General features: G+C 47.3%; 1 protein-coding gene across 1 annotated transcript in view; it reads left to right on the forward strand.

The window, feature by feature from the left end:
• LOC147612481 (sterol 3-beta-glucosyltransferase UGT80A2-like) overlaps window positions 1-24,040 on the forward strand; it is a 96,399-nt gene that overhangs the window by 17,643 nt on the left and 54,716 nt on the right. The window contains exon 3 of the mRNA XM_086783111.1: window positions 5,914-6,089. Within this exon, the coding sequence (XP_086639237.1) occupies window positions 5,914-6,089 (176 nt within the window). The remainder of the gene's footprint in view (window positions 1-5,913; window positions 6,090-24,040) is intronic.

Below are 24,040 nucleotides of genomic sequence, written 5' to 3' on the forward strand. Positions count from 1 at the left end.
ATTCCCCACGACCTGTTTTAACATGCCATAAATATGCACCGTCTTTCAATGCCTTGGCTGCCTCTGCTATGTTGTGCAGCCTGCGCGTGGCTGGCCGCCTTGCTGAGCTGGCTGCCCATGGGCTAGCCGGCTGGTTGGCCAATCCACAAGGGCTGGCGGATTGGGCTGCCCAGGCCACAAAGCTACCCGACAGGCTGGCCAAGCCACAAAGGCTGGCCGCCTTGCTGTCCAGGCACCTCTAGGGCATGCCCAACCATAGTCTTGGCTGTTGGGCATGGACCATGGCCTCTTGGCCCCTAAGATGGGCCACAAGGGATACTCCCTTGATAGGCAAGGGTCTATTACCCTTTCTGGTGTGGCCCAAAGGGCTGTTAGAAGTCATCTCTTGTCTTAATTAGACACCAGGGCCTCTGTTGTGGGTGTGCCCGCCTTGTATAGGTGTTTTATCATTTTTCCTCACTCCCTGTATTTTTTCCCCATTTTTCCATGGTGTGGATGGAAACACATGGGAGTTGGTACCGAGGCCGTCGAAACGGTCAGTCATTGGTGTCAAATGGGTCTTTAAGACCAAATATACGTCTGATGGGTCGGTGGACAAACACAAAGCCAGACTTGTGGCTAAAGGTTATGCTCAGCGGCCAGGCATCGACTACGAGGATACCTTTGCACCGACAGCACGGATGTCCACGATTCGGACCTTTCTTGCCCTTGCTTCTTCTCAGAGGTGGCCCGTGTATCAAATGGATGTAAAATCTGCGTTCCTTAATGGTGACCTGCAAGAGGAGGTGTATGTTGAGTAGCCTCCAGGCTTTATTGTTCCAGGATCTGAAGGGATGGTTTACAGGTTACGTAAGGCCTTGTATGGTCTTAAGCAGGCTCCCAGGGCTTCGAATCAGAAGATTGATTCCTTCTTTGTTCGGACTGGATTTCAGAGATCGGCTGTAGATCTAAACCTGTATCTCTTTCGGGAACGCGGCATGGTCACGATTATCATCCTTTATGTGGATGGTCTCATTCTCACTGGCGGTCATGTGGAGCACATTGGAGTGACAAAGGCTGCCTTGTCAAAGGAGTTTGAGATGACCGACTTAGGCTTACTCCACTTCTTTTTGGGATTGGAGATCTGGCAGACCCAGAGGGGGTTTTTCATCTCTCAGCAGCGGTATGTTCATGAGTTGCTTGAGGCCTTTGAGATGGAGAACTGCAAGCCTATTACCTCGCCGATGGACCCGAACACAAAGTTAAGCGTTACTGATCCTTGTGAGCCAGTTGTGATGCCTCGCAGTACCGGAAGTTGGTTGGTTCATTGATCTGGTTGCTGAACACCAGATTGGACTTGAGCTTCTCCGTGGGGCTGTTGAGCTCTTTCATGGAGACGCCATTGAAGTCTCATTGGGACGCAAGATTGCGGATCTTGCGGTATCTGCGGAGTACGAAGGATCTAGGACTCTTTTACACAGGAGGGGATGGAGTCAGACTCCAAGGTTGGAGTGACTGAGATTGGGGAGGAGATCCAGACACGAGGAGATCTACTTCAGGATACAGTTTTACCCTCGGCTCAGGAGCAGTTTCTTGGAGCAGCAAGAGGCAGCCAACTATTGCCCTCTCTTCGACAGAGGCAGAGTGGGCTGCTTGTGGCTGTGGAGGCTGCTAGGCGAGATTGGGTTTCCACAAAAGGAGCCCACAGTCATCCAGTGCGATAACCAGAGTTGTATAGCTATTGCTCGGAACCCGGTCTTCCATGCCCGGACCAAGCACATAGAGATACAGTATCACTTTGTACGTGAAGATCTTGGCTGGTGACATCTTGCTACTTCATTGTTCGACGGAGGACAATGCGGCGGACCTCTTCACGAAGTCTCTACCTCAGGCTACGCTCAGGGGGCACTCTAGCTCCCTTGGGTTGATTACACAGCCAGGAGCTGAGAGGGGGTGTTAGAAGTCATCTCCTGTCTTAATCAGACACCAGGGCCTCTGTTGTGGGTGTGCCCGCCTTGTATAGGTGTTTTATCATTTTTTCTCACTCCCCGTATTTTTTTGCCCATTTTTCCCCATTTTTCCATGTTGTGGATGGATGCCAGATGTTGGCAGGAGCCCATGGTGCTGGCCGACTGCACCTCATGTGCTCCTGGTGGCTGGCCGACTGCTTATGCTGCAGTCGTGGAGGCTTTTATGCTGGCCGACCTGGTTTTATACAGTCGTGGAGATATTGTGCTGGCCGAGCTGCTTTATGCAATCGTGGAGAGCCTCTAGCGCTGGGCGGACTGCATCCATGGGGCATATAAATAGGCCCCATGCTCCTCACCATTGTATCATTCAGTTTTCTGTGGGATCTTGTGTATAGAGAAGAGTTTACATGCCTATTTCTCTGTGTCTCTTGTGCTGTCTATTTTCTGCACTCTACTTGCTCTTGTCAACCCAAGTTTGGTTATCATTTCCGTTGCTTATTTTGACAGGCTACCCCTTCTTCTACTGCAACTACATGCTCTAAGACCCAGATGCCTGGTATCTGGCTACAAGCCAAACACCTGGAACACCTGTCATTATTCGAGAGGGTGACTCACAGTAGAGAGTGGTACTGCTTCATGTGCGGGACTTACATACCTGACCAAGACCATGTACTTGTGTAATTGACCTTGGACACTTAGAGTGGAACTTTGGCTGACTCATCCCAGACTGGGGCTCACAAGGGACGAGTTTCCACTCCATGTTGTGGAGATATGTCCACGTAGCATCCAAGTGTGGGATGCACGTGACAAGTTTTGTAAGTAAGCTCTTCATGTAGTTTAGGTGTGCAAGCATAGAATCTCTAGAGTTCATTTTTAATTCATAATACTTGATTAGCAAGCTGATTTTGGAACTCTTAGCTTGTGTGCCAAAGAGCTTTTCTAACTCTTCCCAAGCCTCAAATGAAGTGTCCTTACCATCTAAGTGATGGATGAATTGGTCATGCAATCCCAAGGCAATAATGGCGAGGGCCTTCTTGTCTTTGGCAATCCAAAGTGCTTTAGCATCCCTAGTGATAGGTTTCTTCTCCTTGCCATTTGCTACACTCCGCAAGCCTTTCTTCATTAAGATGAATTTGAGTTTAGTTTGCCATGTGTGGAAGTTCATCCCACCAAACTTGAAATCCACCCGTGCCCATGATTTGTGAATGAGATGGGGTGGTCTTACCACTTGATCTAGTAGATCAATGGCAGTGTCTAAACCCTTTACAAAATTGATTAGTGCTAAACAAAGATTAATCAATGAATGTCAAACACACTCTCAAAAAGCATAAAAACAGTGATTTGGAGTGAGTGTTTGTAGCACCAATTCAAAGGGATTTTGCAATGTGAAGCGATAGGGAGTCGTAGCAGCACCCTAATTGCAAGAATGCACCGCCAGTGGTGGGATAATACTGAGATTAGGGTCAATTAAACCTTGATTAGTGAAGATAGTTCACTGTTATGAAAGCAGAGAATGGGGCAACTTGGAGTGATGATTTTGAGAAGATATGTTAATGATGAGGTAAAAATTTCTTGTAGGACTTTTTAATAACAGTGAGTTATCGTATGCTCCAAATTCACCTGTTATATATTTGATGGAGCTGGAGCATTTGATGGATTAATAAGATAATGAGGTAATTATTTATGACCTTACTTATTGTGAGGTTTTGCTTTGCTATTCTTTAGAGAACAATCTGGAAGTTACTTTTGCTAAATTTACAGATTTAATGCATGTTTTCAAGGATAGTTTTCCTAAAGATTAGTCTAATGGAACATGCCGGAGCTACATCGGATGGCGAGCTGCAGCTCCCCCGTCTTCGCACCTTCCGTCCCTCGCCATCGTCCACCTCCTCCTCCCTTGTGCTGCCCTCCGTCATCCTGCACGCATCCCCGCCTTCGCCTTCACCAGCCTCCTCCCCGCTGCCTCCCCCCAAACCACGTAAGAGCCACTTCACCACCCGAGCCCTCTTCTCTTCAGCCTCTCCTTCGTCAGGTGTTTTCAGTTTTCGGGCAGTTTTTTCTTCGACGAGTGTCGGCATCTTCTAGTCTTCACACCTCCGGGAGGACTCCATGGCAGATCCCCAACCAAGGCCGCCGTCCCTTGCCTTTCTTTTTCAGAAGCAGACCTGCAGCTCCTCGCTTCGACAGTCGCCTCCCACCTTGGTCAGCAAGATTGTGGGTAGCCACTCGGCGCACGAACAGCTCAGGTATCTTTTGCAAGCGAGCCTAGAAAGATCACTAATATTCATCTTTTGGGGCATGGATACTACAAGGTCGAGTTTGATTCGCCTACACCATCGGATAGAGCCATGCAAGTAAGCCCTGTCACACTGCATGCGACCAAGGACTTCTTTGCAATGTGGCAACACGGCTTCAACCCAACGTCAGACGCTCTAGCTAGCGTCTCATGCTTTCCGTGATAGCTAGCCTCAAGAAGGAATATCTTCCCCTCCTCCTGGTGATAGGTGGTGTTATTGAGAGAGAACGGAATCCCCCCCCCCCCACCGCCGCTTCGGTCCTAACTCGGACGGCAGAAATTCCCTCTCTTCGCATCTACATAGCCTCTTTGGGTTTCTCGTGTAAAGTGACATTGGGGCTTACATAGCCTCTTTGGAGATAGTTTCTCGTGTAAAGTGACATTGGGGCTAAGGGCACATGGTTCAATGGTCAAAAACCACTCTTACTAGCAAGTAATTTGGCAAATATGTTCACCTATGAAGATGAGAAGAACTCGTGGAGAATCTAGGTAGATTGAGATGTTCAAGGGCTTGATTCTAGGAGATGGTGGCCACTTTATGGTGCTACAATCAGGGGAGATAATGTAGCATAGGAGCTGAATTTTTCTTCCTTCAAAAGGATTTGAATTATATAAATAATTTATGAGCGACTCCTTGCCTAGGACGACATTTTTCCTATTTAAATGCCTACTTTGAAAGTCTCAAGGATTATCTGTATTCCTGAGCTTCAACCCCAATTCCATTTATCATGGTGTCTCACATCTTCTTATTGGTACCTTTGCGAAAAACACCACTAACTCGTGAGCACTCGGTGCTTCTGGTAGCTTAGCTTCTTGACCAATGCAGTCACCATGATCTTGACTTTGTGACCCTTAATCTTGCCATGCATCCTTGTAAGTTCATGGGGTCTGAATGTAGACTTCCACATAGCGGATGTTAAACAACACACATGTTGTCCTTATGGTAAACCTCTACATCTTTAATCCTTTTTAGTACTCGAAAAGGGGACTTTTTGCACAGAGTGCACTTGTTTTGTTGAGGTTTACCCCAACACCATTTACCATGGTGTCTTACATCTTCTTATTGGTACCTTTGCCAAAAACACCACATACTTGTGAGCACGTTTCTGGTAACTTAAGCTTCTTGACCGATGCATTCACCATGATCTTGACTTTGTGACCCTTAATCTTGCCATGCATCCTCATAAGTTCGTGGGGTCTGAATGTATACTTCCACATAGCAGCTGCTAAACACATGCGTGCTGTACTCATGGTAAACCTCTACTTCTTTGATCCTTTTTAGTACTCAAAAAGGGGCACTTTTTGCACAGTGCACTTGTTTTGTTGAGGTTTACCCACAACATCCTCTTAGGACACTTAAAAGTAGCGTGCTTGGGCTCATACTAAAACTAAGGCCTTCATTTTTGGCCTTGAGCGAATCCTTGGATGAAAGAGCTAGATACTTTATTCTTGGGGTTCCTCTTAGAAACACCCTTAGCTGGAAACTCACTAATTTGATCGCAATCGTTGTTTTCCATTTGGTAGCTTGTTGCTTTAGAGCTGAAATATGACTGAGATGTAGTTTGTTAGATGGCTTATTTTCTCTTTCCAGTAAATGCAAGTAGCCTTGATTTTGTTGCACTGTCTAAATAGCAGGATGTTTGACTGTTTCGACTTTTACATGTGAAGGTCTGCAGCGTGCACTAACTCTGCCGACCGGATGTTTTGAGGGTGCTGATGGGACTGAAAATTTGAATGAGAAGGCTACATTAATGAGGTCAAGTACTGGTAAAGAGAAAGAAGGGGAAGGCCATGACAAGGATAATGTTCGCACTCCAAGAGAAAAACTATCCAAAAGAAAGCAGGTAAACTTAGTCTGAGAGAGGAAAGCAGAGATTGTGGTTCTTTCAGGTTTTTTTTGGCTGTATATTTTTTGTTTGAGGGTTTAGTGACCTTGAGAAAGGTGAAACAAATCACATTGAGAGCTTCTTTTTGCTTTTGTGAGTTGAGCTTCTTTCTTTGGCAAAGCATTGTTTTGTTAAAACGAGGACAGCTGCAACCCTGCAGCAAGCTTGAGCTGGAGCTTCCTCCACAGCTAACCTGTGCGCGGCTTCCCCCCCAAGCGGGGCGGTTTTCTGCCTCCAGCACGCACCCCCCACCCTCCTGCGTGCAACCCCCTGCCCTCCCTACCTCCACCTTTTGGCCCGCCCCTGCCTGTCCCTCTTCCCATCCACCCGCCACTGCGCCCATCCACCCGCCACTGCCCTCCGCCGGCGTGCCCATTGCGCTTCCTCCTGTCTTCCTTCTTGCCCGCCCGTCTGCCCTCTGCTATAGCCTGCCCGCCGTGCCATTTCGCTCCTTCCCCCCGTCATCGTTGTCCAACTGTGAGGGACTCCTCCCAAGGATACATAGGCATAAACAAGATTAGAGAAACCAAATAAAAGGGGTGCAAGCAAACTTAACCACCCAAGCGTAGGTTTGGACCAAGAGGCTTACTCCTACCTTGGATGTGGCAGTTGAGTGGAACCTTAGCTTCTGGCTCGGGGGGAAATGCGGATGCCTTCCCTTGGCCGTGGAGGTTTTTTTTGTCTTTTTTTCGTCCCTCTCTTACCCTTTCTGCCTTCACCCAAGCCACCTCTCCTTTGACAAGTTGTGTCTGCTTGCAAGCACTTTTTCTTCTTCGGTGAGTGTTGGTGCCTTTTGGTGTTCATGTTGGAGTGGAGATCAATGTTGCAACACACACATAGATGCAGCAAGCAAGGAGAGAGAGATGGAAGCACAATAGTCAAAGTAGATTGATGAGAATGAGTGAAGTACAAGTGAAGTGACATGATAAGGTTACTGGCACACTTATACGCTTGGGAGAAAAAACCTCCTAAAGAGGGTGTCCCGGCCCATTATTAGCCTACGTCCACACATCACTATGATATAAATGCACATTCTCCGGGCTTTGTGGTTTCGGATTCAGAGGGGGTGGTTTACAAGTTTCCGAAGGCCTTGAGTGGTCTTCCGCAGGTTTCCAGGACTTGGCATCCCACCGTAATAGGTGTTGATCCTTGTGAGCAGTATGATGCCTCTATGACTCGGAAGCAGAATGGTTCATTGCTTTGGCTGATGCATACCAGATTGGACGGGAGCTTCTTGATGAAGCTGTTGAGCTCATGTTTGCAGAGGACTCTTTGGGAGGCAGGATTGCGTATCTTGTGGTTTCTGCAGCATGCGAAGGATCTTGGACTCTTTTACACAGGAGGGGGATTGATGGATGGAGTCAGACTCCACAGTTGGAGTGACTCAGATTGGGGAGGAGAGACAGACACGAGGACCTTGACATCAGGCTACAATTTTTCCCTTGGCTCAGGAGCAGTAAGGCATTTTGTTCGTGAAAAGATTGTTGCTGATGACATCTTGCTAGAGTTCTGTTTGATGGAGGACAGTGCGGTGGACCTCTTCACGAAGTCTCTATCTCAGGCTATGCTCCGGCGGCACTCCAGCTCACTGGGGTTGGTTTCACATCCAGGAGCTGAGAGGGGGTGTTAGCAGTCATCTCTTGTCTGTACATTTATACCAGGGCCTCTGTTGTGGGTGTGCCCGCCCGGATTAGGTGTTTTCTCATTTTTCCACACTCTCCATATTTTTTCCTATTTTTTCTGCAATGGGAGGGTGTCCTGTGCATGTCGGCTACCTCTGTATGCTGGCCGACTGCAGGACTGTGTATTCAGACACTGACCGACTGCTCCCTGCTTCTCTCTGCTACTGGCCGACTTCACACGTATGAAGGCCGACTGTTTGATGTTGGCCGACTTGAGATGCAGCAGTCAGGTGTCTATATGGGTGCTGTTGGTTGTCCTACTGTCACAAACCCCTATATTCTAGGGACATGCGGATGCGTGTCAGGCCTAGAAACATGCGGATGCATGTATGTATTATACCTGGGCATGTGTATGGATCATATGAGTGGATGCATATGAGTCCAAGGACATGGCAGGACATTTGTGGACTTTCGGGCGGTGCCCGTGTGGATTCCGGCCATGCACACTTGGTGTGTTATGATGGCAGGCGGAATATTTTCAAGTACAAGAATGATGATAGGTGGTTCTCCAAGTTTACATGTGCACAATGCATAAATGATGCATGCCATAACTTTATTTTACTTTGTGTGACATTGTCTTGCTGCCTGGACAATGCTTGTTATTTTGGCTTGTGAAGTCCGAGGGACCGGGGACGCCCAGGCACCTTGTGGACACGTGTGTGCACTCCTGTTTGGGCCTAAAACTGTGGGCTTATGGGTTTTGCAGGTGGTAAGTGCGTCCACACTCAATTTACAGCTTACTTCATTTACTACTAAGGTTTATTGGTTTGCAGGTCTACACTCATTAATAAGTGGCCGGACAACTTATAATGCGTTCGCATTTGGTTGGACCAAAATTAATGAAGTCCGGACAGCTTATGGCCATTTCCCATTTGGTTGGACCTAAACTTATAGAAACAGGACAAATGGAGCACTATGGGCTGGACACCTACCTGGACACCTTATGGGGACACATGTCAGCCAGCATGTGTACCCACCAGACCCCTGAGGTGGCACCTGAAAAAGGCGCCTCCCTCAAGAGGCCCTTTTGGGCTGTTTTACTGATTATTCAACATATTGGAGAGCTGGTTGGAGCTTTGGGAGTTGCTACAGGGCTGGTTGCTTGCTTCCCGGACTCACACAAGCTTGGACAAGGATCCCCACACTCTTCTAAAGGGCTGGTTGGTAAATTTCAGACCTGCAATTTCTGGTTATTGCGAGTTTTGGGCTGGTTACAGGTGTCCAAAGTCAACTTGGACAGTACAGGACAGCTCTAGGGACCTCCACAGGGCTATAGGACCCTTTACAGGTGGATTTCTCGCGACAGAAAGTTGCTGTTTTGGACTGGTTATTGCACAAAACAGGCCGGACAGCAATGGAATATGTGAGCATGGATGTGTCTCAAGGATTCTTGGTATAGCAGGTGCTTAGGGCAAGCATTGGGGACACTTGCTCGCGGAGAACACAGGTTTCTGGATCAGTTTCTCGCGTGGAAACAAGGCCTAAAGATCCATTTACATCTTGTGCAGGGCGGAGTACCTGTGAGGATTGTGATACTCTTGTGCAGGGCGGATGTACGTGTGAAGAGGCTTGTGCAGGGCGGATGTACCTACAGATTCTCTTGTTTGAAATGTATTCATTCATAATGTATTTGGAAGAATCAGGTGCAGGCTGGTGGTGAATCCCCAGGCACCCGTAATCTTGTACTTTGCAGACTCTTTTGGTAATATAACCTAAAGGGGGGGGTCAGCCTATCATCGGCCCCTTTATGTGGTATACTGTCATTTTCAGCTTTGTGGTTGTAATGCTCAAGTGTTAAGTGCTCAGAATCTTGTTCACATTTATACGATTCCAATACACGCGTCCGCCTCCCGTTTCATTGGTATCAGAGCTCAGTTTTTCCCCTCATTGGAAAATGGTCTGAGGCTTGGAATCATAACTGGTGACGTGATTTGAGTGTCATGGACAGCCACATTTCTGACAGTGTGGAGAACACACAGGACCGTGAATTTCATGGTACAAGGGATGCAAGAGATGCTGCAGGCAATGATGTCTATGGAGATGCAGGTACTCATGACACTATGCATTCTGATTTGGAATCTTTGAGGCGTCAAGTGCGACGCTATAGGGCTGAAACCGAAGAGCTTAGGTCATTGAAAAATGACCCGGATGTACAAAGGGTGTTGGCTGCGAAGGCAAAGGCTTCGGTCCATGAAGTCACTTTTGAAGCAATTTCAAAGGAAATGGATATTGAGAAACCCCGAGAGCTTGCACTTGCATACCTAATGGTTAAGGGTGATGTATACACCGAAGCAGATGGTAGATTGGCTTTCAAGAAGCCACCCCTCATGGCTGCCCGTGGTGGTGCACATGATGCACAACAAGCAGGAAGAGCACAACAAGTGCCAAATGCTGAAAGGACAAGAGTCCCTGGTACTAGGCTTGATGCAGGTCAAGAGAAGAGTAAGGATGAGGGATCCTCTACTCATTCCCGCTTTGCTCCAAGAAGACATATCCGTTCTCGTGTTGAGCTTTCCACTCATTCGGAGAGTGTGGCTCAAGAGAGAACGAAGAGGGATCGTGAATCTTCATCGTGGCATCATCACCATGGAGATGAACAGGATGTACATAGGGATGCACATAGAAGGAAGAAGCCTCGAGAGTTCAAGTCCGAGCATGGCATCCCATATGCTAGTCAGTGAGGATACTAGCAATCGGGTAGCAGCTGCAACCCCAAACGTGTGAAGAGCATAACAGTTAATGCTATTTTTTACTCAGTCATGGGCTGGAAAACAGGCTGACAGCATCATATTTGCACCGACCAGCAGCAAGAATATCTATGTAAGGCCACTCTTGGTCCCTTGCATAAATCACATTCATTTAGCAGAGAACATGCATGCTTGAGACCCCCCAGGGTTCTTGGAGCATACAATCAGCCTCAAGGACTTCGTGCTTCGGTCCAAGGTAGCATATAATATCCTCTCATCTTCAGCTAGCATATGTGTATATTGTCAATAGTTCTGGATTTGCATAAGTGGCTTTATAGAGTCTTCTACAGTGCTATTGATTCAGCATATGGTTCATCCTGCGTACGGTCTTCCTTGTGCTTGCGTTTGGTAGTCCATAGTCATCATTCACATCATTGTACGAAGTTCTCCAAAGTAATACAAGCAAATACTTGTGCTTGTGCACGGTGTGCCGACCATGGAGAAGGTATAGCTTGATGTGGCGCATTTGGAGAGCTTGCTGTAGCGAGGCCATCGAGGGCACCCTCACCCCACCTCCAGAGTCTATCTGGAGCATTTGGCTTGATATCATAGTTGGGGAAGCTTCAGGGTGGCCTTGACCGAATGTGAAAGCGCCGTGAGGCCTTCTTGAGAATAGTGGGGTCACGGTCCCTTTCTCACTGATAGTGGTGGTGAGCCCACTTGGCACTGTAGACCACCTGTACGGTTGCGCCCCCCCCCCCCCCCACCCCCCAAAAAAAAAAGAAAAATTAAAAAAGGAAAAAAAAGAAATAGAAAAAAGGAAAAAGGAAAAAAAGAAAACCAATTGTATGAGATAGCCTTCTCCTTGCAGAGCAGCCAGCAGAGCTGGTGGAGAAGAGCATCCTTCCCTGTTGTTAGTTTCTTGGTTCTCGCTCCCCTCTATGGAGCTGAGTTTGTACTTAGCCACTATGGCTGTTTTGCTCAGTAACTAATAGAAGGATCCACTAGAGGTTTTTCTCATGTGGACATTGTAAGGTCTTGTGGGCGGACACGTCTGAACATCTGAAGGCTGAACGGAGCCTTAGGGCAATAAACTCTTAGTGTGTTGCAATAGTGTAGGCATTGACACTGGTAGTATCAGTGGCGTGCTTGGTTGTCATCTCCAAGTGGGTGTGGCTAGCACAACCCCCCCCCCCCCCCCCTACAGTCGACACACCTGTACCAACCCTCTCTACCTTCCAAGGGTACTATCCATCTCTGTCATGGATTCCCTGTCCCCTGCCCAATCAGTAGCAAGGCTGTACCAAACATGTGTCCATTCTTGTACCTTCTTGGGGTTGTCCACACATGGGCTCCCTTTTTAACTCAAATCTGATGCCATTCACACTGTCCACCATGTCCCCGTGCACACCTGCATACTGTCCAGAGAAAAACACAGGGTTGTGACATACCCCCCTCTTGAAAAATAGCAAGCGTCCTCGATTGCACTCAATGGCACAATAAAGCATCTTATGAGCAAAGACACCCCATATGGCAAAAACAATGGCCTTCCAATGCATCTGGGTGATAAAATAATGATCCTGCACAATAAGCCACACAGTCACACCAAAGTGACAAACACCTCTTGCTTGTTCCTTCAGAACCTACAGCAAAAGTCCAAAACCAAATGGAAACACGTTAACTGTGTTAGCCAAAAACAAAACCATGCATCATTCTACATATGACAAACATATGCATGACACATATATGCATTCGCAGACAATATGCTCCTCAAGATGCTCTACCTACTCCAAAGTAACAGTCTAAGGGCTGCTCGCAAGCCTTACGCCCATGGGCATCCCGCAGGACCCACGACTGATGGTACAACATGAGCATATGAAATCACTCAATGTATCCAAACACTACATCCACTAAGTACTTTCCCACATATGTCTCATGGCCATTCCGCAGGAGTCACACCCAGTGGTGCATCCATGAACATAATAAAGCACTTGATGTATCATACCAACATACATGCATCACACCACACAGTCTAGAGTATTTCCCAATGTATTCTCAATGGTACCAGGATCCAATGGCACCAGAATACAAAAATACCTCTACCTCAAAAAGTGTATGCATACATGCACAAATAGAGTGTGATCCATATAACCATGAACCAAACCAACTCTAGGACTGCTCGCAAGACTTATGCCCTCCATAGAGTTATCCATAGTTGCAGTTATAGTTCAAGGTGCGCGCGACTGTGAACCATACTCAACCATCATCTCATGTGTCTAGAACACAAGATCATAGAAGTCCCATAAGCAGATGTACTGTCAGCCTCAGTACCTTCGGGTGAATACAAAGATGTCACCAAGCGACTCCTAGATAACAAATGAGCCTGTCTGTAACAAGGGAGCGGAGGTGCTACCCCCCTCTTGAGCATTAGGCAATGCTCCAGACCTATGCTCTGTTGAACCTGAATGAGCGGTAACAAGAGTCGACTCCAACTCAAAGGCATCAAGATAAAGCTGCAAATCCTGAGGTGAATCTGCAAAGTCACCCTCCTCCATCCACTTCGCATCCATCAGTGAACAGCTCTTGAACTTCACAAGATAGCGACGGGAAACTTTACCTTGTTCCTTTCTTTCCTTTTGTGCGAGTATTTGCTCGGGAATAAGAACCTCGTCAAGTTCCTCCGCTTCCGTCTGAGCCTCATCTGATACATCCTCAGGCACCCAAAACCTGCATGCACTCCATCCAAGTGGTAAGCACAAGTCCTCGATGAAGCATAGTAGATCACCACTGCTAAACATAGAAAGAAACTGTCTTTCGAACCCATGAAGCCTCTATGAAGATACAACTGGTGACAAATTGTCGAATGTTTAGCACCATAACTCTTCAACTGCTTCTTGTTCCTGGCCGCCTACTTCTTGTCCTTGGTGTCTTTTCTCCTGAGCTTCATCTTTAGCTCTTGCTCTTCACCTCATATAGGCAAAGACACACAATCTTGCACTGTGTCCTACACTTCCTTTTCACTTTCCTCATGTTGAAGCTTTTGATGTGACAACCACGGGCTCGCCTCCTTGAGAAAGTCGACGATGTCCCGGCAACGGAACCTTGAAACCGGCCTGACTGGCGGTGAAACAAACACTCGCACATAAAACACTTCAACGCCATCGAGGACCTAGAAAAGGAAAACAAACAGGGGGAGCTAGAGTGCTCCTGCAAACAGTACACGGTTACCGATTGGCCCCAAAACGCAGTGGCGCCCCTTGCGGTATTTCTTTAATTGATTATAAGAGCTTTGATTACAATAAGGCTGGGAACTCAGCCGTCATTGTAGAACTCCTGAAGCCTGCAAAGAACCTGCATCATGGCTTCTTGTCCACTCGGCATCCACAAACAAATCCAACCATTGTTCACATCGAAAGACTCTCTCACATTGAGTCTGCATACAGAAGCTTTCGCCCATGATCAGGACTGCCACAACCATCCATAGCCTCTCACACTATGAACAGCCTCACACCCTGACATATCCAGTGCTCCTGCATCACAACACAGACTCTCAAACTGTCTCTCAAAAGAGAACTTGTATCACAGCATAGCATACCATACAGTTGACACACCTGTACCAACCCTCTCTACCTTCCAAGGGTACTATCCATCTCTGTCATGGATTCCCTGTCCCTTGCCCAATCAGTAGCAAGGCTGTACCAAACATGTGTCCATTCCTGTACCTTCTGCCTGCATGTGACCTATCTCCTGGAGAAACCCAAAAACATGTTTCCTCGAGAAACCTACGACCTGTTTCCACATGAAAACCTTAGGCCTGTTTCCATACAGAACCATTCATAGCACCATTCAACAACAGTGCCAACAACGACATACATCTAGTTACCTGTTCCCTCATGAAACATCTGGCAACATAAAGATGCCCATATCTGTAGGTCCCTCTCTTCCTTTCTAGCAGGAAGAAAACAATCTGCTCCATGAGCACGTAGCCATGCGAGCTTGCATCACTCCCATGCCAAGAAACATAACCAAGTGACCTTGTACTTGCAGCCGGAAACCCAATTACATAGCTGAATTTGCAGCCAAACAAAAACAGCTCATAAACAGTCCTCAAACTGATCTCAAAACAGTCCCGAACCCAAAGCAAAGAGAAGCCGAAAGTTCCATCAGTTGAACGCCATCGACATGATGTCTATGTTCATGAAAAACCAGCCCCTCCTTTCTGCAAAAACACGGCATCCTCCAAAAAGCACACACCTGGCTTCCTGTGTGTCTAGAGAAACCAACCTGTAAACTGCAGCCTGACTCTTGTGCAAAAGAGCATGAGTTTCAGCCCTCTGCGCCTGCAGTCCAACCCACCTTCTGTTCTGCAACCCAACAGTCGCCAGATAAATAGGGCACGTGTGCTACCAATCCAGCCCACCTCCTGTACTGCAGTCGTACACCTGTACCTGTAGTCGTACAGCTGTGCCTACAGTCGTATAGCTGCCTGCGCCGCCTGAATCTGCAAACTGCGCCGCCTGTACCTGTAGCAGCCGTACACTGTACCTGCAGCAGCCATACAGATCTGCACTGGCTCTTCTGTGCGCAGCCAAAAACCAGCAGCCCCATATGCAGTCGACTTTTCCTCACTTCCACGCATGAGAACTAGCACCCTTCCCAAAAAGCTAGAGGGAGGGAGAAGAGAGTCGTGGGCCTCCAAAAGCGGAGTAGCCTCTATAAATTGCTTAGGGGCCTCCCAAGGTTTTAAAACCTTTAATAATTTTAATTTTTGCCCACCAAAGGTTATAAAACCTTTTTAAATTAAAGTCTCTTTGCCCCCTTCACACTTGGGGTTGTCCACACATGGGCTCCCTTTTTAACTGAAATCTGATGCCATTCACACTGTCCACCATGTCCCCGTGCACACCTGCATACTGTCCAGAGAAAAACACAGGGTCGTGACAGTAAGTATAGCAGGTACTGTTGGTACAGATGCAGGTACAGCAGGTATAATAGTAAGTACAATAGGTATTGTTGGTACAGATGCAAGTACAATAAGTACTGTAGGTACTGCTGGTACAGATGCAGGTACAACAGGTACAGCTCTGTAGGTACAATACAGCAGGTACAGATGCAAGTACAGCAGGCAGGTACAGATCTGCAGGTACAGTACAGTAGTTACAGATGCAAGTACAACAGGCGGGTGCGGATCTGCAGGTACAGCCGGGTATAGTTGCTGCAGGCGGGTACAATTGCTGGCAGCCAGGTACAAGTGCTGGCAGCCGGGTACAGTTGCTGCAGCCAGGTTCAAGGACAGCAGGCGGGTACAAAACAGGAGGCGGGTTCAAAAACAGCAGCCAAAATCAACCTCCTTCCCCCAATTCTGTAGTTGCCTTCAATACCTTCCACGTGTGGGGAAAGAAAGTTGCCCATGCAATAGATGTTTTGAATATTATTAAATCTTACTCAAAGGTTAGCTCATGGGCACCCACACTAGAAAGTGTCCGGTCAATATTTTAAATGTGTGTGAACATCCAACCCTATAAACATTAAAGTTTACATTACTTCATGGATTTTACGTTCTAAAAGGCAAAAAAGGGCAATACTTACCACTTGTTCACACGCCGCCACAACTCGTCAACAGACAACACACCCACGGTACACGGGGGGCGTCCTCGTCCAGTGTGCTGGCATGTCATAGCAGGCAAACACACGAAAACAAGTCATGCGAAAACAAGTTTATGCATACAAACATAAATGCATGTGCACATGTATTGGACGAAATCTCGCTTTCATGAAACTTGTACAAGGATTTCTTGTCGGGCACAAAACTGGTGCGACAGAAATGTGAAGTCCTGGTTTTCTTATGGAGTGATAGTCCCATAGGCAAAACACACATCCTGGCACGGGCCTTCCTATGGAGTGACAATTCCATAGACAAGGTCAGCACAAATATCAGTCCTACCATGGAGTAACAGTCCCATGGATAAGATGCAATCCTGGTCATACACGGGTGGCAGCAAACAGGCTCTCGTCCATATGGCACAATACTGGTCACACAAAACTGGTTCCGTCCATGTGACACAAGATAACTGACCTTTCACATGGGGCACTGGCCTGGCCACATGCGAGCATGGTACAAATCTGGCCGCTCTATGGAGTGACAATCCCATAGAAGTGGCTCTAGAAATGGAGATGGACCAAATGGTGACATCCCCCGGTTTCTAAACAGTTGACCTTAACTGAAAAGCCTCAAGATATGCCTGCAAAAGCTGCGGGTAGTCAACGAAATAATCCTCATCTACCCACTTTGCATCAATGGGTAAATAGTTTTTGAATTTCACAAGGTATCTCCTGGAAAACTTCCCATGTGGTAGCTCTCTCTCCTTGTGAAATACAATCTGCTCTGGCTGGAGGATCTCCTCAAGCTCATCAATCTCGGGCGGATCTTCTGTGATAGGCTCTTCTGGATCTGATCCCACATACTTCCGCAAAAGACTCACGTGAAAAGCATTGTGAATCTTCCAATGATTTGGTAAAGCAAGCCTTTAGGACACTTCATTGATCTTGTCAATCACTTTGAAAGGTCCATAATATCGAGTAGAAAGCTTTGGATATGATCCCTCTCGTCCTGGCCTCTTCCGAAGCCTAGCTTTCTCAAATTTCAGCAAAACCCAATCACCTTCCTTACTTGCATGTCCCTTCTATGCTTGTTGGCAGCCCTCTTATGCTTGTCTTGTGACCTTGAAATGGTTGTGCGCACTTGAGCAAAGGCTACATCCAAGTCACGTGCATACTCATCGGCTGCAAAAATCTCATCCAATAATCTCAAACGGGGCCTTTCCCGTGGAGGCATGTATCGTGTTATTGTAGGCAAACTCTACAAGTGGAAGATGCTTTTCCCAAGCACCTTTTTGATCTGACACATAACAAATCCAATACAGCAGAATTTTTAGTCTCACTTTGTCCATCTGTTTGGGGGTGATAAGCAGATGAGAACTCAAGCTTAGTGTCCATGTTATCAAATAAAGCTCTCCAAAAGAGGCTTGTAGTTTTGGGATCTCTATCCCCAATAATGGACTTAGGCATACCATGATGCTTGAAATATGTGAGCAAGGAAAAGCTTCACCATATGATCAACTTTAATGGTTTTCTTGACGGGCAAGAAGTGAGCTTGCGTATTAATCTTGTCAACTATGGTCCAAATAGCATCATTCCTATACTGGGATCTAGGCAAATCCGTAATGAAGTCCATAGTAATGCTTTCCCATGGCTGCGAGGGATTAGGCAATGGTTGAAGCAAACCTGGAGGCTTTTGCCTAATAAATTTTACTCTTTGGCAAGTAATACATGCGCGTACATATGCCTCAATGCCTTTACGCATGCTTGGCCAAAAGAAATATCTTTCTATCATGCGTGTCGTAGGTAAAATACCTCTATGACCAACATAAGGTGGAGCGTGACATTCCTCCATAACCTTTGGATGCATATCCTTTACCACACATAAGTCCTCTTTGATCACATAAGAGGCATGCGAGCGACCAGCCATCAAATCAGTCCATATATGGGAAAAATTAGCATCCAAATGATATGACCCTCTTGATTTAGGACAGCCCCTATACAATTCCCACATGCATCACATTCCACCGTGAATGGCTTTTGCAAGTCGGGAACAATCAACACGGGCCCACAAACGATAGCATTTTTGAGTTGCAAAAAGGCATCTTGCTCATTGGAAGTCCATTTGAAGGTGGATTTCTTCTTTGTAAGATCATGCAATGGCGAGGCAATCTTGGCGAAATGCCTATGAATCGCCTATAGTATGAACACAACCCAAGAAAGCTATGCACTTGATGTACATTTTGCAACTTTGGCCAATTCCGAATGGTTTCAATTTTAGCAGGATCCATTCTTACACCCTCTTTGGATACGATGTGTCCCAAATAGTGTATCTTTGAGAGGAAGAACTCACTTTTCTTAGCATTTATGAAGAGTTTATGGTTTCATAACTCTTCAAACACTGTAGCCAAATGAGGCTTATGCACCTCCTCATTCTTGGAGAAAACCAAGATATCATCAAAGAATATACCTATAAACTTACGATGGGTTCGAAATATCCTGTCCATCATACGGTTAAATGCTGCCGGGGCATTGGTAAGACCAAAAGGCATTACCAAGAATTCATACAATCCAAAAGCTCTCCTGAATGCAGTGTTATGGACATCTTGGGGTACCACACGAATCTGGTGGTAACCACTCTTCAAATCTACATGGCTGAAACAAGCCGAACCATAAGCTTATCCAAGATGTCATCTATGCGTGGAATTGGGAACCTGTTCTTGATGGTGAGCTTATTTAGAGCTTGATAATCCACGCACATGCGGAAAGATCCATCACGGGAGAACAAAAGGGTGAGGAGCTTGGCTGAACCAAACCATTTTCTAAAAGCTCATTAACCTGCTTCATGATCTCCTCTTGTTGTGCAGCACTCACACGATATGCGGGTTTGTTAGGTGGGAAACTACCTGGCACAAGATCTATGCGATGATCCTCGGGGCTCTCTGGTGGTAGTTCTCCTGTCAATGCATCGGCAAAACAATCTTTATATGCATTAAGAAAATTCAGCCTATCTTGAGTCAATATATCCACATTCACATTACTTTGTTCAATTTTGTCACGAACAAAAACCAAGTACGCGAAAAGACTCTTTTTCATTGCCTTATTAATTTGGATGTGAGAAACAGCTGGGATGGAATCCCCTTCCTTGCCAGCATCAATGACATGCATGCGGCCTCTATGCATAAAGGTGATCCTGTTAGTTTTATATTCTTTGCGGAGCTCAAGCCTATGATGCCAAGGCTTGCCAAGTAATACATCACATCTATTGATGAATGGGGCAATCAAGAAATGCTCATGATCCAAATAACCCTGTATATGAATGCGCAACTTTCCAATAAGAGGAGTGACTCCACCTCTTTACCAACAAAAGTTGCCTTTGCTTCAATTTGGGGTCCCATGTCCTAAATCTCTATGCCCAAGGCGGCTGCCATCTGTGTAGAGATGAAATTATCTGTTGCACAATCATCAAACATGAATAAGGCGGACTGATCCTTGATTTGTCCCCAAGCTTTGCATACCACTCTCTCTTTGCTATCATGCTCAGTGGTACCCTACACATCGGGTATGGCTTTACTACCACAAGAAAAGCATTTCCCCTCTTTGGCACATTGCTTCCTTTGCTTGGGGGTCAAGCCAAGCTTGTTCTTCTTTGGTGCAATGTCTTTGGATGGAGTTCTTTCAGCTTTATCACCCTTTTGGGCTTCTTGAAAGCTCTTTTTAGGTGGCTGTCCACCTTTTTGCAGGTTTGGGACAGCCCTCTCTTTGCCCTTAGAACTTCCCTGATCCTGCTTAATTTTAAGCACCAATTGCTCCGTAGCAAGAGCAGATGCTATGAGCTGCTGAAGAGTGTGTTTCGGGTGCAATTTGATGCTCGAACGATAAGCTGGTTGCAATCTGGAGCGAAACTTCCTCTTCCTTTCATCTTCGGAGAAATGCATAAAGGGAGTTACCTCAAGCAACACTTTTCAAAACTTATTGACATACTGTTGTACACTTTCATTGTCTTTTTGCTCAAGTCTATCCCACTTTTGGGTGAGAGTTTGCTTCGCATTAGGAGGCAAAAATTGAGCATAAAATTTGTCCTTAAACTCTTTCCAAGTGCAAATGGGATCTTTGGTGGTCTTTTCAGTGATCCACCAATGGGCAACTATCCCCTTCAAGAACACGCTTGCATAACAAATTTTGGGCTTCTCAGTGAAGTCCTCATCACTAAAAGCAATGTCAAACTGTGCCACAAAAGCTAGCACCTTAGAGGCATCATACTCTCCATGAAAGGCATCAAATTTCACGGACTTGTCCCTTGCGTTGAACTCCTTGAGCTTTTTGGGATGTGGTACATGTTTTTCTCTCTTTCTCTTCCCCTTATCCAATGGGGCAGCTCTCTTTGCATGGGCTTCATGGGCAACCAAAGATGTTTCAAGAGGCACGGTGGCATGTGCATTATGAATCTGTGGCCCTGATGCAGGTGACCTCCCCAAGTGATGCAATGTCTCACCACGAGACAACTCAATGGGCAAAGTCTTTCGGCTTGCATGCCGACCACTCTTTCCATGATATACATTCTTTGAATCCAGAAGGCCATCATGTCGCCCACTAACTTCAACATGCACATACTTGTTGCCTCCTATCCCATGAGGAGTAGATGCATGTCGAGAAGTGACTGATACCTCTTCCTTGTGTATAAAAGACCTCAACCGTTGAGATGTTGGGTCTCCCTGCTTCAAACAAGGTGGATTCTTGAATACTAACTCTTCATCCTCTCCTTCCTTGAGATCACCCTTGTGGATGAGATCGGAGAGTGCCAACTCCCTTGGCTTCTTACCCACTTCACGAGCCATGGACTCAAAGGTCATATCCACCATAGCATCAACTTTCCTTGCTTCAATGACACTTTGTACATGGGGATCTGTCACGTGCATCCCGCACTTGGATGCCACGTAGACATTCTGTACAGAAGGTGCAGGACCTGGGATGGTGAACTGGTCCCATGTGAGCCCAGTCCGGGACGAGTCAGCCAGGGATCCATCTCAGTCGTCCGAGGTCAGGTGTGCATTGTCCTGCACATGAGTCCAAGGTCAGGTGTGCATTGTCCTGCACATGAAGCAGTGCCAGTCCGCGCTGTGAGTCTCCCTCTGGAATGATGTCAGATGTGCTGTGTATCTGGTTTGCAACTGGATGCCAGGCCTCTGTAGGCATGTAGGTTTGCATGTAGAGATAGGGGCCAGCCCATAGGGCTACCCCAGGTTAGAAGAGCTTGCATTTGCACTCTTAGTGTGGGCATGGGGGAGGTATAGAACCACCCCCAAGGGGCCAGGAGGGCCCACATTGTGCCCACCAGCCATGGCTTGGGCTGGAGGGGCTGTCAGCCAGCCCTAGGGCTGCTGGACAGGCAGCCGACAGGGCTAGAAGCCCTACCCAGCCAGTCGGCCAGGTGTGGGGGGCAGTCCCACACCTCTACGCAAGGTGCCCAGCAGTCAGATAGCTGTCCAGAAGGTATGCGCAGGCTGGACAGTAGTAAAATAGGTGTGAAAGCATTTATTTAATCAGACTCAGTCGTGGGACTTCATAAAGACAGCCGACTGGATGTAGTGAAGGGTATAAAAGCCCAGCCCATAGTTCATTGATTCCATCTCATATTTCACCAAGAGCTCCAAGCATTCAAGGGCCAGGACAGCCAAGGGTTTGCTAAAGCTAAGGGGTGAAGGACTGAAGGTCAAGGGCAGGTTTTCCAGCCAAGAAAAGGTCAAGTACTTTGTATTTGTTTCAGATTTACATCATTCTAATAAAGCAAATACACCATCCGTGGTGGGGGCCCTACAGAGGGTAATTGGGACCCAATACTGTGTCCTCTCCATCTCCCCCTTCTCTCTCTATTTTCTGCACATTGTCTTTCAGTTTGTGCGTTAATTCCGTCGCGAAAAGAGTGCTGTTTTCTGAGTTTTGAAGTACCGATCCTTCTCCGAAGCTTCCGCATATTACAGTGGTATCAGAGCCTACTTCAAGGACGAAGATTCAGCAAAGAAAACCAGAAAATTTTTCGCTCGTGTGGTTGGTTTTTAGACGCCGGTGGACTACCCTTTTCGGAGTGACTCCTGTCCCTCGAAGGACGGTTGGTTTTTAGCCTCCGGAAGCCTCCGGAAGTCTCCCACACAGATAGTGGATGGTCAGATTGCGTTCCGGAAAGGAACTGCATATTCCCGCTATGGCGAGCTTTGGCGACGAGAGAGAACCAGAACCATGGGACCAGAGTGCACCAGGCAGCCCAGCTCGGGCACCCGGCTTGAGTGTACAAGACATGTTCCAGCAGATGATGCGAGCAATCGCAGACCAGACAACCAAGTTGGACGAGCAGAAGGCGCGGATTTTGGCTCTGGAGGAGCGTTCTCGCTCTCCAGCGTCGCGTTTTCCATCTCCTCCTCCCTCTCCTTCCATACCCCAGATACCAGATCCTCGTCACAGGGACCCTCTCGAGGGGTCACAGCCGCAGTCAAGCTCCTTGCTTGAGAGGCAGATACGGGCATTGGAGATTCGACAACGAGAAGACGAAGCCATGCGACGAGTGGAACACGAGCGTTACCTCCGAGCTTTGGACGCCAGATTGACACCGGCGGCGCCCTCGAATCATTTTCCCGAGAAAATGAACTTCAGTAAGTATAATGGTAAACTCGATCCCACTACTCTGTATTCATGGTTACATCAATTTGAAGCTTACTTTGCCGCAGTTAGGAAATCAGATATTGACAAAGTGATCTTAGCCAGTTGGTATTTGGAAGGTGAGGCCATTCCTTGGTGGACTCAGTGGGCTCATGCCCACACCAGATCAGGTATGGCTGCTTATGGGTGGGACGAGTTCGTCCGTGACCTTAAGCAGCGGTTTTTACCGCCCCACTACCTTGAGCGACTCGAAGACGAGTTCAGGGGTGCGCGTCAGAATGCGCAACCAGTCCTTCAGTTTGCCAATAGAATTTCGACCTTGTGTCTACAATTAGGCTTATCTGATGCGGACAAGAAAGGGCAGTTTTTGTATGGCCTGGACACGCAAATCCAATGGGAGGTGCGTATGTTTAGGCCAGCCACCTTTGAGGACGCACTCTCGCTTGCGCAGAGTGCAGAAATGAAACACAATGGTGGCAAGCCCAAGACTTCCCAGCCGGCTTCTCCCAAGGCTAACACCTCGGGGGGCAAAAGCCAGAACCAGACGGGGTCTTCCCCAGGACAGAGCCCGGGAGCCTCTGGCTCCAAGAACTCGAACAATGCGTCTAAGCTTACTCCAGACCAGAAAGCGGAGGCAGGCAAGACAGGTGGCAAGTTGAGTGCTGAGGAGCTTGCTCAGTACAGGAAGGAGGGTAGATGTTACTTTTGTCACACAAAAGGACATACTTCTCGGGATTGTCCGAAGAAGCCTCCAAAGCCCGCCGCCGCCTCCACAGCTTCCGTGGTGAGCACAGCTCCCACACAGACCCCAGCGGCGACCCCTAGTTCTTCAAACCCCGGTGCTTCAGTTGGAGCAATTATTAGCCGGGAGCTCGAAGATAAGCAGAAGGGCGCCCATGACCAGGAGTATGAGCGCAACGAATTGCTCAAGTCCTTTGGCTACATAGGTGGCCAGAGAGTCGTTGTCTTGTTTGACAGCGGCAGCACGGAGGATGTGATCACGGAAGAGGCCGCTAGGCGTGCCCGTTTCGAGCTCACTCCGGTGGACAAACAAGTTGAGGGTTTTAGCACAGGTATGACTACGAGCGTCAAGTATGAAGCTCTAGGTGCTAAATTAGTCATTCAGGGCATAGAGTTTGTGCGTGATTTTATGGTTGCCCCTCTTGTAGGAGCAGACATAATTTTGGGGATCCAGTGGTTTCACAAGTTTCTCCCTGATGTCAAGTGGGACAAGCACACGTTCCAGATTGATCGGAATGTGTCAAACACCCCTGTGACCATTAAGTGT

The sequence above is a fragment of the Cibotium barometz genome, chromosome 45 (assembly GCF_041138505.1).
Source record: "Cibotium barometz isolate CiBa-2024 chromosome 45, ASM4113850v1, whole genome shotgun sequence".
In the NCBI taxonomy this organism is placed as follows: domain Eukaryota; kingdom Viridiplantae; phylum Streptophyta; class Polypodiopsida; order Cyatheales; family Cibotiaceae; genus Cibotium; species Cibotium barometz.